At 42.7% G+C, this 13,815-nt stretch overlaps 1 protein-coding gene and 1 pseudogene across 1 annotated transcript in view; both read left to right on the forward strand.

The window, feature by feature from the left end:
• The first annotated feature begins 8,430 nt into the window (after positions 1-8,430).
• On the forward strand, positions 8,431-9,708 carry LOC138141834 (small ribosomal subunit protein eS4-like; annotated as a pseudogene).
• Positions 9,709-9,884: 176 nt separating this feature from the next.
• TGM6 (transglutaminase 6) overlaps positions 9,885-13,815 on the forward strand; it is a 34,661-nt gene continuing 30,730 nt past the window's right edge. Inside the window, exons 1-2 of the mRNA XM_069062761.1 lie at positions 9,885-9,918; positions 9,981-10,154. Of these exons, the coding sequence (XP_068918862.1) occupies positions 9,885-9,918; positions 9,981-10,154 (208 nt within the window). The remainder of the gene's footprint in view (positions 9,919-9,980; positions 10,155-13,815) is intronic.

Here is a 13,815-nt window from a genome sequence, read left to right on the forward strand (position 1 = left end):
CACCCCTATCCCCCAACTTCCTCAACAAACTCACTCTCTCTGCCTGGGAGAGGACACCTCCCTAATGCTTTGTTCCATTACAAGTAATTTTGGGACCCTTCATTAAATGCACTACCAAGTGGCAGGGTTGTGTAATAGTTAAAGGGGTGAACTTAGAGTCAGGAAGACTTTGGTTTGAATCCTGCCTTAGACACTGGCTGTGTGACTTTGGGCAAGTCACTTAATCTCTCTATGCACCAGTTTCCCCAACTGTAAATATAGGGATAATAATTCAGGGTTGCTGTGAGCATCAGAGATAAGGCACATAAAGTGCCTTGAAAATCTTAATGGACTAAATAAATGAGAAGCAGCATGGCAAAGTAGATAAAGTGCTAATCCTGCCTGGGCATTTGCCATATGACCTTGGGGAAAGTCATTTAACATCTTTCCATTTCAGTTTTCTATCTGCCCCTAAGATCCCTTCCAGCTCTAAATCTATGATTCCATGTAATAAAAGTTAGTGTTAAGGTAAAACAGTCTAAAAAAAGCTTAGCATGATCTCCAACTAAACAAAGTCATCCCAAGGGCTTTCAAGAATGAAAAGAGAAAGAATATTGGAGGAGGAGGAGCAGGAGGAAGAAGAGGAAGAGCAGAAGGAGAGGAAAGGGAAAGAGGAGAGGAGTAAGGAGAAGGAGCCAAAGGAGAAGGAAAAAGATTAGCAAAAAGCTGCTACAACGCATCAAGAATAGTGGATCCTTGGGGCAGTTAGGTGGTGCAGTGAATAGAACACTGGCCCTGGAGGACCTGAGTTCAAATTTGGCCTTAGATACTTGACACACTAGCTGTGTGACCTTGGGCAAGTCATTTAACCCCAATTGCCTTGCTTTCCCCCCTCCAAAAACAAACAAACAAAAATAATAAAGATGGGAAAATTAGATTGGATCAAGGATTTATAGAGATGGTTTGGAAGAGATAAAACTGTGAGGGCATTGAGGGACTGTTTTATTTGGCCTCACAACTCTAGTTAAAGACAAGAATTTATAGGAAACTGGTATTTGGGAAGCTGGCACAAACAAGAGCTTTATTACTATGTGGTGCAGTAAGCGGGGCGGGGGGGGGGCGGAGGAAGTATATACACCCACACTATATGGCAGCATAACAGAATTTTGCATGGATGCAAGAAACTCACCCAGCCCAAGAGGGAGGGAAACATGTTGGGGAAATAACATGCTCAAAATTAGGATTCAGGTAGTGAAATTGTATTCCCTAAAAATGAGTTTGGTTGAGAACAAACAGGTCATTGATGCCAGATGTGGGAGGGGGCATTCCTAATTAGACTCAGAAGTGGTAGAGAAGTTCTCAGGGTCACTTATTGATACTGCGTTTGGGTGAGGCTTGGATAGGGAGACTTTCTTTATTGGGACCAGAAGCTGGAAAGGGTTTGGGTTAAGCAAGACAACAGGAGAATGACTCAGAGAATTCTGCACTCCATTAGGAGTTTTGTCCAATCAAAAGTTCAGAATGTTAAGTGCCTGACACAAGGTTAGCATAAGTCAGAACAGTGGGAAAAATATAACCTTTGTCTGTCTTTGCCTATATGCTTTCTGGCCATTAGGACCACTTAGACTAAGTAACTCCATATTGGAGTTCTATCATTATAACTATTATATCAAATAACATAAAGATTACAATTATCACAGGGACCTATATACAAAGTATCTAAAAGAGGAGAAGAGACCAAAGATGTAGAAAAACATCTCAGACTTTATTGATACAAATAAAGGGTGACAGAATATTAGTACCTAGTGCCCTATCTTCCTATTCTCCCATCTGTACAAAATCTTGATGAGGGTCTTCTCTATACAAACCAAAGGCATCCTGGTCATGATACTCAACAATAGACCATATCTTTATTATCTAACAACTGACTGAAAGATATCTATTGGGTTTATTGTTTGTTAATTACACGAAAGCCCTTGACTTTGCAGAATAAAAATGATACCTCATAGAAAAATGATGCCTCATAGATTTTTACCTCAAAGAGTCTTCCCTTCATGTCAAGGTCATGCAGTATTCCTTGGAAGATATAACAACAGAAACAATTCTATGTAATGACCCTCTGATAATAAATAGAAAATGGATAAAGAGGGAAGATGTCTGCTCACCAAAATATACAGAATCCAGGGTCGAGTCTAGGAGCTGGAGGATTGTGAGGTCCTTCAGATTCTCCTGTTTGTAGATATTTCATTGATAGCATCAAGCCCTAAGATTCTGCAGTCTCAGGAAAAAGATTATAAACACTCTGAGGCAGGGGCTCTTAATCTTTTTTCGTAACCATTTTTCTTAACCCTTTGGCAATCTGGTGAAGCCTCTGGATCCCTTCTCAGAGTAACATTTTTAAATGTATAAAGTAAAATATATAGAATTACTAAGAAAACCAATTGTATTGAAATACAGTTATCAAAACATTTTTTAAAACCAATTTCATGGACTCTTGGTTAAGAACATCTGCTTTAAGGAATTTGATGTGTTCATCCACACAAGGAAGACCAAACAAATGAAGAATGTCTATTACCCATGCATCTGAACAGATACCCCATGGAGCTTTTCCATCTAGGACAAATAATACAGCTGGGAAGTGAGCTGGACACTGAGGTGAAAAGAAAGGGAATAGTAGCACGCATTGCTTTCAAGAAATTGCAAAATGCTTATCTTCCCATAACAACAAAGGTCCATCTTTTCAATACAAACACTTACACTTTGCCAGTATAAAGCAAGATGTATTAGTACAAGCACAGAATTGAAGTCAAGAGGATAGGGCTTACCTAGGGCCCACCTCTCACTTGCTTCACAGTCTGGGAAAAATTGTTTCCCTTCTCTAGGCCTCAGTTTCCTATTCTGTAAAATGAAGAGGTTGGGCTAGATGATTTCTAGGGTTCGTAAACTGTGCCTAAGGTTACATGGAACAAGATTTGGAAATGCCCCAGCATCTAAAGCTGATCGTCAAACAAAGGGTAGTATCCAGAGGAGGGTGGTTGGGATGGTGTAGGAATTCATCCTTGTTACAGGATCTGAGAATGCTTAGCAGTGAGAAGGCTTAGTGGAGACCATGGTAACAGGGTTATCACAGGAAAGAGAAACTGGGTTTGTTTTGAGTAGCTGCAGAGTACAAAACCAGAAGCAATTACTGGAGTAGGTAGGGAAGGGGAGTTACAGGGAGGCATATTTTGATTCAATATAAAGAAGAACTTTTTAAATAAGAGCTGTTCAAAAATGAACTAGGTCTTGTGAGGTAACAAGTTCCCCATCACTAAAGGTGTTTAAGCAAAAAGTAGACAACCACATATTGGGAATGATATAGTAGCAATCAATGCATTGCAAGAAGGTTGGATTAGAAGACTTCTCAGGTCCCTTCTGGCTCTGAAAATGATCCTATGATTCACAACCACCCCCACCCCAGACCTGGCATTCTGTCTGGACCTAGTCCAAGGGCTCAGGTAATTATTGCCCATTAACTTCACCTCCTGCCTGGTGACTCACTTCCAGGAAGATAGTTCTACAGATAGTTGTAGCAGAAAGAGGCCAAAAACAGGGAAGAGATGCTGAGAGATAAATACCTACTTCCTCCAGAGACCCTGGGGCACAGTGAGGATGAGAGAGGGCTGCAAGTCCTGGCTTTTCCTTCCAGCTCTGATGCCTCCAGCCCAGTAACCTTAAGCATGGCACTTAGGAGCATAGGACCCCTAGAAATCATCTGGCCCAACCTGTTCATTTTACAGAATAGGAAACTGAGGCCCAAAGAGAGAAGACAAGTTTCCCTAGACCATGAAGCAAATAAGTGGTGGGCCCCAGGTAAGGCCCCGTCCTCCTGACGCCAGTCCTGTGCTTCTACCACATGATGCTCTTCTCCAGCTTTCACATATGTAAAAGGAAAATTGCAATCCCTGACTACCTAATAGGGAAAAGTTATGAGGATCAAAGGAAATCAGAGGCAGAAAGGACTTTGGAAACTTAAAAGGCTTAAAGTAGGCAGCTTGAAAATAATCTGTTTGCTAAAGGCATGGTCATTATTCTCCCCCATCCTGATGGGGAGCCAAATTGCCCAGGGAATCCAGCTCTGCTGCTAGGGCAGAGGACAAAGCCAAAAATAGGTGAGTAATGACCTCACCCCAGCCCAGGTCAGGAGTCAAGGGCTGCTGTTTGCCTTGCTTCGTATACCCAGCTCACTGACTGACTGACTAGAGGAGAACCCATCATCTCTTGAGGCAGCTCATACCATTTTTAACAGCTTCGATCTGAAGCTTTTCATTACTCCTGGCATGGACCTCCTTCTTTACAGGCCCCCCAAAGAGAGAGGCTGTTGTTCATTTTATCTTTGGATTCTCTACACAGTGCCTTCCACATTCTTTTTTGAGAAGGGGAGGGCATCCAGACTTATGATTTCATCTGTATATGGACTTCCATGGCGAGGAGTGCATATGGAGTGTCCCAAAAGTCTTAGTGTACTTTTAAACCACAGTTCAGTCACAGGGCAAAGGTCACACTGTAACCAGAACTTCAGGTTTGACATAGAGGTATCTGTAAATCACTGAGGAGAACTCAAAGATGCAGCTTTAGGAGCATGGCTCAGTGCCTAGAATACTGGACTTAGAGACAGGAAGACCTGAGTTCAAATTCCTGCACAACTTTAATCTGCACTAAGATTTTGGGGATACCCTATACAAGATCAACACTTTCTATATAATCATAAGCCAGGGTTCTTAACCTGGAGTCCATGAACATGCTGTTAAATATGTATATCTATAATATATGTGTGTATTATATATTTATAAATATATTTCAATACAATTGATTTCTTTTGTAATCCCATATATTTTATTTTATGCACTTCAAAACATTATTCAATTTCAGCCAGACTGCCAAAGGGATTCATGACATAAAAAAGTTTGAGAATCCCTATCTGAGAGAATTCTACATGGCCTTGAAAGGTTAAATGACTTGCCCAGGGTCACACAGTAAATACAGATCAAAGGCAAAATTTGAACCCAGTTCTTCCTGACATGAAAACCAGTTCTTTATCCACTATGCCACACTTCTACTGGGTACAGAAAGGGTGCTTAATGAATTCAACAATTCTTCCCGCTGGGGTCATGCAGAAGAAGTCTCATCCCCCCTCTTCTGTACTTGCTCTCCTCCACTCACCCAGACTTCTTTTCTGCAGATAAAAACCCCCAATACCCCCGGGGAGGTATCATGGCACCATGGAAAGAGAGCTGGTTCTGGGTCAAAGGACCAGAGTTCAAATCTTACTTTTGCCCCTTGCTCCCTGTGTGACCTTAGGCAAATCCCTGAGTCTTGGTTTTGTCATTTGTAAAATGAGAAGATTGAACTAGGGGGCCTCTGAGGTCCCTTTTAGGTTTCAGATCCTATTATTATTTCCCAAGCCGCCAAGAGGCTGAGTGGACTACCCACCCTGCGACTTACAATAACAAAATTCATAAAACACTTGCTGAAGCTGACTAGGATCAGGGCCCTGGGATTGGCACTTGGGCGGTGGGGGGGAGGGGGGTGATGTGGTGATCAGCACTTGGGGAAGGGACACAAATGAGACACAGGCTGAGACTTGAATGACCTCCTAAGGAACTGGACAGTGACTGGTGAAGGCAAGCAGGGAAGAAATAAGGCACACAAACTACATGAGGCAGGATGAACTAGGTGTTTTTGGAGGGTTAGAGAAATAATACTGTGGCAGGTGGGGAAGGGATGGGGGGGGATTAGCTCCACATGGGAGGCAGTAGGAAAGGCTTTCTGAAAGAGGTGATAGCATTCCAGTGGTCTTAAGTGAGGAGAGGATGTCAACAGTATTGGGCATGGGGGTGGGGGGCAGTGTAAAGAAGGACGGCATTCCTGGTGGATGGAAAGGCACGTGTGAAGGCACAGAGGAGGGGGAAGTACTGCATATTCTCCTAGCTCTTCCCTCTGGGGTCAAGCACACAGGGGCTGTGATAAGCCAGACCACTGCACGTCTAGTAAGGAAGGAAGGAAGGGGACAAAGGTAGATAAGCATGTTGGCATCAGACTGTGGAGGGCCTAAAAAAGACAAGAGTGAGAGTTTGCACTTTATCCCAGGGGTAAGTGTGTTTTAGTTAGCACAGTACCTGGAACATGGGAGGTACTAGTCAACCTAGTAAACACTAGTGGACTGACACAAGGAGAGTCATTGACTGTGTGTGTGTGTGAGTGTGTATATGTGTGTGTCTGTATGTGTGTAACTTTGTGTGTGTGTGTAGGAAAGAGCGTGACCTGATTAGAGCTGACCATTTAGAAGATTTGTTCAGCAGCCTTGGCCAGGATGGATGAGAAGGCAACAGAGTGGAGCTCAGGGGAAAAGCAGAAGTTCATCCTCTCTCCTCCCTGCCACCGCTCATCCCTCCCCTCTGTCTTCCCCTCCCCTGGCCCTTGCAATCTGAGCTGAGTGAGGGGGCAGACTAGCCTGGAGACAGAAGGATGACAGAGAGCAGCAACCATGCCATTCGAGTATGGGGGAGCACACAGCCTATTGTGAGTGCCCTACAATTAACCTTCCTCAGGCCAATTACCCTCCAGGAATGATTCATAGACTGAAAGAAGCTGGTGTCAGAGATTGTTTCATGGCCCCAGGACTGGGCAAAGTGCCTGGAAATTGAAGTTTGCCCAAGGCAAGGGGATGACTTTAGGGGACATTGATATTGAGTTTTATAAAGTTACCGAACTCTAAAACTGGAAAAAACAAAAAAACAGAGTTTGTCAAAGGTGGAGGGAACCTTAGAACATAGAACCCAGAGTGTCAGACCTGGAAGGGTGCTAGAACATACAACATAAATGACTAGAACTAGAAGTGACCTTAGAACCTAGAACACAGACTGTCAAGAGTGGAAGAGTGGACAGGGACGGCTAGGTGGCGCAGTGAATAGAGCACTGGCCCTGGAGTCAGGAGGACCTGAGTTCAAATTCCACCTCAGACACTTAACACAAAAAATAGCCACGTGAACTTGGGCAAATCACTTAGCTCCAATTGCCCTCAAAAAAAAAAAAAAAAAGACTGCCAGAACTAGAAAGGACCCTGGACCACTAAACACAGATGTCTGGGAAGGGACCTAAGATTGCATGTTGAATACCAGATCAGTAAGGCATTACTTAGCTCCTCCTCTAGTCCCTGCCCTCAGAGACCTCACGGCCCATCTGGGGAGGGTGTGTGCACAGAGAGCCAGCATGGAGGGTGGCAGTCTTGTGCAAGAAAAGAACCCAAAGGAGACATGTAGTGAATAGCACATGATTTCACAAGTAGGGCACAGGCCACACTCCTCAAATCAGGCCCTCCTTAAGAAGGAAAAACTGTTGATAAACACTGGAAAAAAAAAAAGGATTCTTAAAAGTTTACACATAGGTTTTATACAAGACAGATTTTGGGGAAAACTGTTGTCAACATCAGACCTGGAAGGGGTGTTAGGATACATAATCTAGACACTCAAGTAAGAAGGACCTTAGAACATGGAACACAGACTGTCAGACCTGGAACAACAACAAAAGCTTTATACGAGACAGATTTGGAGGAAAAGCTACACTGTGAACAGACCAACATGGTAGGTGCTATGGCAGAATCCAAGGCCTTCATCCTGAACTCCTGAGGGGGAGCATGACTCAGGCAGACAGCACACAAGCCAAGAGCTAACTCTGAAGTTCCTCTCCCACTCTCCCATTCTCCTTGTTCATACTGAAGGCCTGGACAACCCTTCTCTCACCCCCCCCCCCCAGTCCTGTTAAGGTCCTTTTCTGCCTGATGATGATGGCCCTGGGCATTCATTGTCGCCAAAGTTCTCCAGGATACAAGTGTTGTGATTATGGGAGCAGGAGAGGTAAGGGGTTACACAGGGTGAGATTTGTCCTGCTCTCAGCATTCCCCTACCCCACCCCAGAAGTCAGGATCTCAGAGAGTGAAGAGATCACAGTGGGTTAGGGAGGTCAGAAAGGCTTGAAGAGGAGGTAGGATTTGAAAGATTATAATTATAACAAAAAAAATGTCAATAGCACATTCACATTTATATAACACCTCATGGTTTATAAAGCTCTATTTTTACAATACTGTAAAGCAACCTATAGACATGAGGATTACCATCCCTATTTTACAGATGAGGGAAAACAGAGGCTCAGGGCAGTCAAGTGATTTTTTTTTTAATGGTCACAAAGCTAGTAAGTACCAGAGACTCCAGCTCAGGTCTCCTGACTCTAACACCAGTCTTCTTTCCATTATACCCTGGCTAAGATTTTCCATCAATTTAGGAACAGAGATGGTGGTAGGAAGATAACAGCATAAGTAAACATACTGAGGCAGAAAAGTGCAAGGTTCCAGAGAGAGCCAGAAGAGTGGCCTGCTCAGAGCACAGGATTTATTGAAATAAGACTGGGGCGGTCGTGCTGCTGGTAAATACGGCAAGGCCCGAAAGGGTACAGTGAATTGGCCAAACACAGACGGAGCCTCTGATCCGACAGCTGAGTAAAGTTCCCATTTTAACTCAGGTTCACTGTAACCATGGCTCGTGGTCCCAAGAAGCATTTGAAGCGTGTAGCAGCTCCAAAGCATTGGATGCTGGATAAGTTAACAGGAGTTTTTGCTCCAAGACCATCAACAGGTCCCCACAAGCTGAGGGAGTGTCTCCCACTCATCATCTTCCTGAGAAACAGACTGAAGTATGCCCTGACTGGAGATGAAGTAAAGAAGATCTGCATGCAGCGATTCATCAAGATTGATGGCAAGGTCCGCACTGATATTACATACCCAGCTGGCTTTATGGATGTCATTAGCATTGAGAAGACGGGTGAACATTTCCGTCTGGTTTATGACACAAATGGGACGCTTTGCCGTTCATCGTATTACAGCCGAGGAAGCTAAATATAAATTGTGCAAAGTGAGGAAAATTTTTGTGGGTACAAAAGGTATTCCCCATCTGGTGACCCATGATGCCCGTACTATCCGTTACCCAGATCCTCTGATCAAAGTGAATGACACAGTTCAGATTGATTTAGAGGCTGGCAAGATCACTGATTTTATCAAGTTTGATACTGGTAACCTATGTATGGTGACCGGTGGGGCTAATTTGGGTCGAATTGGTGTGATCACAAACAGGGAGAAACATCCTGGCTCTTTTGATGTTGTCCATGTAAAAGATGCCAATGGTAATAGTTTTGCCACCAGGCTGTCCAACATTTTTGTTATTGGCAAAGGTAATAAGCCTTGGATCTCTCTTCCCCGAGGAAAGGGTATCCGCCTTACAATTGCTGAAGAGAGAGACAAGAGATTGGCAGTTAAGCAGAGCAGTGGCTAAATGAGTGCAGATAAGGATTTGTAGGGTTTCAGTCAAGTTGAGATGTTACAGTTTTTAACAAAAAATGTGATTACCCTACAAAATATAAAATACACAAAATAAGAAATAGCTTAAACAACATGGTCTTATAAAATGAAATAGAACAAGCCATAAATGCATTTCTCTTCTTTCCTTGGATTAGGGTTCTGTGGGTATGAATGTTGCATAAAATGTTAGAAGATGTAGCTGTATCGCTTTTGCTTAACTGCTTTTCTTTGTTACATGGAATGGGTCTCTGATTGGAGGATGGGGAGAGGACATATCCCAAAATGGCTGATGTGAAAACAAAAGATATCAATAAAACTTCAAGAAAAAAAAAAAGAAATAAGACTGGGGCTTGGGGAGAGCCTCAAATACCAGGTTAAGGGGCTTACAGTCTGTGCTGAAGACATCGGGAAGCCAATGAAGGCTTTTGGAAATGCAAAGACTGTGATGAAAGTGGTCCTTTCCATGCCGTGTCCCCTCTGTCCCTTCTACAATCTATTAAACAGGGGACAGTGAGCAATGAGGGAAGAAGAGGAGAGGGATTTTCCTAAAGGTTGAGATTCATTTCTTTCCTCTGCTTCCCCTTCTTTCCTCCCCTGCATTTGGACCCCCCAGCAATCAAAATAACAGAAGTGGACTGGCAACAAGAGAAAAACACTTGTGCTCACCACACTGAAGAGTACCCAGGCTCAGAGATGGTGGTGAGAAGGGGCCAGAGGTTCACACTCAGCCTCAGGTTCAGCAGGGCCCTGGAAAGTGAGGAGACCCTGATATTCACCGTGGAAACAGGTATTCTCTCTCCACCTTCTCCTCTTGCACACTGAAGCTCTCCTTGAATTGCTTTTGACCCCATTATTGAGTTTATTTCTCTGGCAGAATCACAAAGTAATGGGACCTTGGAACATTTTGATCCCAGTATTACAGAATTTTACACAGAATTCTAAAAATCTTATAACATACAATGTTGAACTCAAAAGTAGCCTCTGGGAATCCCCTTACAAAAGGACCCTCAGAAAACTACCCTAGGATGAGAAACTCCATTGGTAAGCTTAGCAGGGAGTTCTCACTGATGTGTTAACTTTTACCAGCTAGTCAAAAAACACCTAAATTCAATTGAGTAACATGGAAAATAAAGTGACAAGAATAAATTCAGCCAGGTACAAATGGGGTACATTGTCCCACAGGTTACCATACCAACAAAGGGAAAAGATAGAAATGAAGATTTGTGACCAAGAAACACATATGGAAAGAATGTAGAGAATATGAAGAGAATATATATGGTTAGGGACATTCATGGATGGAGAAATTCCAATATTACATTTATCAATGTCCTCTCTACAAATATAATTTTACTACTCTACTGGATATCATGTCTCTGCTCTCTGCTGAGTATGTCATCTCTTCTGGGTGTCTCATTATTTCCATTGTTTCTTCTGGGTGTCTCTGTAGTCTTTCTGCCATTATCTTCTGAGACTCAGCTCTTTAGGGCCATCTACTGGTTGACCCTAGATTTGCTCCTATCGGCTAAGGGGTTGTGACTAGAAAGCCTCTCACTGACAAAAGACTGATAGCTCTTTTAACCCATGGTAGGGATTATGAGCCCCCACACCTAGCTAAAGGCAGCTAACAGAAGCCAGCCAGAAGTCCCTCTGGCTAAATCTGATTTTTTGATTGTCTATGCCTAGCACTGATTCAAAATCCATGATCCCAGACAACAATCTGACTTAGAGTTAGAAAATTCCTTTCATTCCTATGGGGCAACTCTGTACCCAAAACCAATTTCAGAGACTCTGCAACAACAACAAAAAATTATAATAGAAGTTGTCTTGACTCTAGAGTTCCCCAAACATTCCCCAATTGGCTTACAAAAGAAGTTGAACAACAACAAAAGTTAAGCAAAGAAGATGAAGCCATTGATCTCTTCCATCGACATCCCAACCTTGAACCATATTTCTGCCCTTATTCTGTATGGTGCAGTGGAAATAGCATGGGCTCTGGAGTCTCTAAAGTCAGAGAACCTGTGCTCAAAGCCTGGTTGTCGCTACCTGTGTGACCTTGGGCAAGTCATTCATCCACTTTCTTTCCTTTCATAGAAAATGAGATACTGACACTAGCTGGCCTTTAGAATTCCTTCTTACTGAAGATGTATGATTCTATTACCTTCCAGTCATTTAAAAAACAATAATAACAACAACACTTGCATTGTATTTTGCCTATCACAAAACCTCATTGTCTCCATATCCCTAGAACATAAATTATTAAAATCCCCAAATCTTAGAATCAGAACCTAGAACATATAACTCTAGAATCATAGAGATGAGAGAATCCTAGAATCCTAGAGCCCCATAAGATGTGCTTAAGCTTGGCCTAACTAAAGCTCTTGAGGAAATTTAGGGATCACAAGAAGCATTTTTGTTGTTGCTGCTGTTGTTGGGCTTTTTCCTATCTTGGAGTCTCTGCTTTTCCCTAATATAGCTAAAAAGGGGGAAAAAATGCTGACACTGAAAATTTAGCATTCAGTTCTCAGAAACCCCTTAGAGGGGCCTCTAGCACACCCCTGAAGACATCACAGGCTTATAAAATTGGCAGATGATGCAAAAACTCAAAAGGATAGCTATACAGTGAATAACAGGATTCTGGACAGGCTAGAACTTGGTTCTGAATCTAATGAGATATGAAATTTAATAGAAATAAATTTAAAATCTTGTTGGATTCAGAAACACAATTTCACATATAAGTTGTAAGGGATAAGCAGAGATTTTTCTGAAAAAGACCTGGGGGTGGAGAGAGTGGGGTGGGTTTTAGTGGACTATCACTTTAAAAGGGGTCAACAGTGTGGTGTAATAGCTAACATTTAGATAGCCTTTAGACGCTTACAGGTTATTCCATTTGATCCTCAGAATAACCCTGAAAGGTAGATGCTATTATTGTCTCCATTTTACAGAAAAGAAAACTGAGACTGAGAGAGGTACGAGGCTACCCAGGATTACATAGCTAGTAAGTATGTGTGTGTGAGGAGGAATTTGAATTTAGGCCTTCTTGACTCAAAGCTCAACGCATCCCTACTGCGCCACCTAGCGACCTCTCACGTATGTGATATGACAATCAAGAAAGCTAATTGCAATTTTAAGTTGAATTCTGAGATAAAATTTCCAGGACTAGGTCCTACTGTTCTTTGTCCTATTCAGACCCACCCCCTCTAAAGTATTGTGTTCAATTGTGAGTATTTTCCTAAAAGGAAAGATACTAATGCACTGGATAGTAAAGCAACTGGTGGTTCTGTGGATAGAGCACTGAGTCTAGAATCAGGAAGACCTGAATTCAAATCCAGCCTCAGACACATACTAGCTGTGTGACCCTGGGCAAGTCACTTCACCTCATGTCTATCATACCATATCAATCATATCAGGATCATAATAATACCTACTTCGCAGAGTGGTTTCAAGGATCAAATGATATAATATTTTTAAAATTAGTAATACAGTGCCTAGAACATAGTATGCACTTTAAAAGTGCTTGTTCCCTTCCACCCTTGTATCCATACTAGCATCCAGAGGAGAGCAGACAATATGGTGAAGAGCCTTCATTTCATACACAAGAGGATCAATTGAAGTAACTACAGCTTGGGGGCGGCTAGGTGGAGCAGTGAATAGAGCATTGGCCCTGGAGTCAGGAGGACCTGAGTTCAAATCCGACCTCAGACACTTAACACTTACTAGCCATGTGACCTTGGGCAAGTCACTTAACCCCAATTGCCCTGCCTTCCCCTCTCCCAAAAACAAACAAAAAAAAAGTAACTACAGATCTTTAACCTAAAGAAGTAAAGACTTAAGGGAGGCACATTAATTATCTTCCAGAATCGGATAGAAGAAGAATAAGACTTGATCTTGTTCTTCTTAGCCCCAAAGGGCAGAACTACAAGAAATAAATGGGAGATAGAAGAATTGCATTAAAGTTTAACAAAAGGAAAACCTTCCTGATACGTAGAACTATCCAAAATTGTTATGGGAAGGGGGACAAAAGAGAATAAGTATTTATATAACGCCTGCGAAGAAATGCCTTGGGGACCCCTTCATGTGAGGTCTTCGAGCAACATTGGACTACCCACTTAGGCACGTTCTTGTTCAGGTGTGGGTTGGATGAGAGACTTCTGAGGTCTCGGCTGTATGATCTTGGGATTCTGATGTCAGATCTCAGCGTGGGGAGGATTTCCACTTCTCAGTCTTTTGGCTAAAATTATATCCCACACATCACCCCTAGTACTAATACCCTTTGGATCCAAATAGAAAAGGTTTGCTCCCTCTTCTCCCATTATAATCCTTCAAATGTCTGAAGACAGCTACCATATTCCTGCTACATTCTCTCTCTCTCTCTCTGTCTCTCTCTCTCTCTGTCTCTCTCTCTCTCTCTGTCTCTCTCTCTGTCTCTGTCTCTCTCTGTCTCTCTCTCT

Source organism: Petaurus breviceps, unplaced genomic scaffold, assembly GCF_028583685.1.
Source record: "Petaurus breviceps papuanus isolate PSGF00001 unplaced genomic scaffold, PetGlider_PUasm1.0 90503, whole genome shotgun sequence".
In the NCBI taxonomy this organism is placed as follows: domain Eukaryota; kingdom Metazoa; phylum Chordata; class Mammalia; order Diprotodontia; family Petauridae; genus Petaurus; species Petaurus breviceps.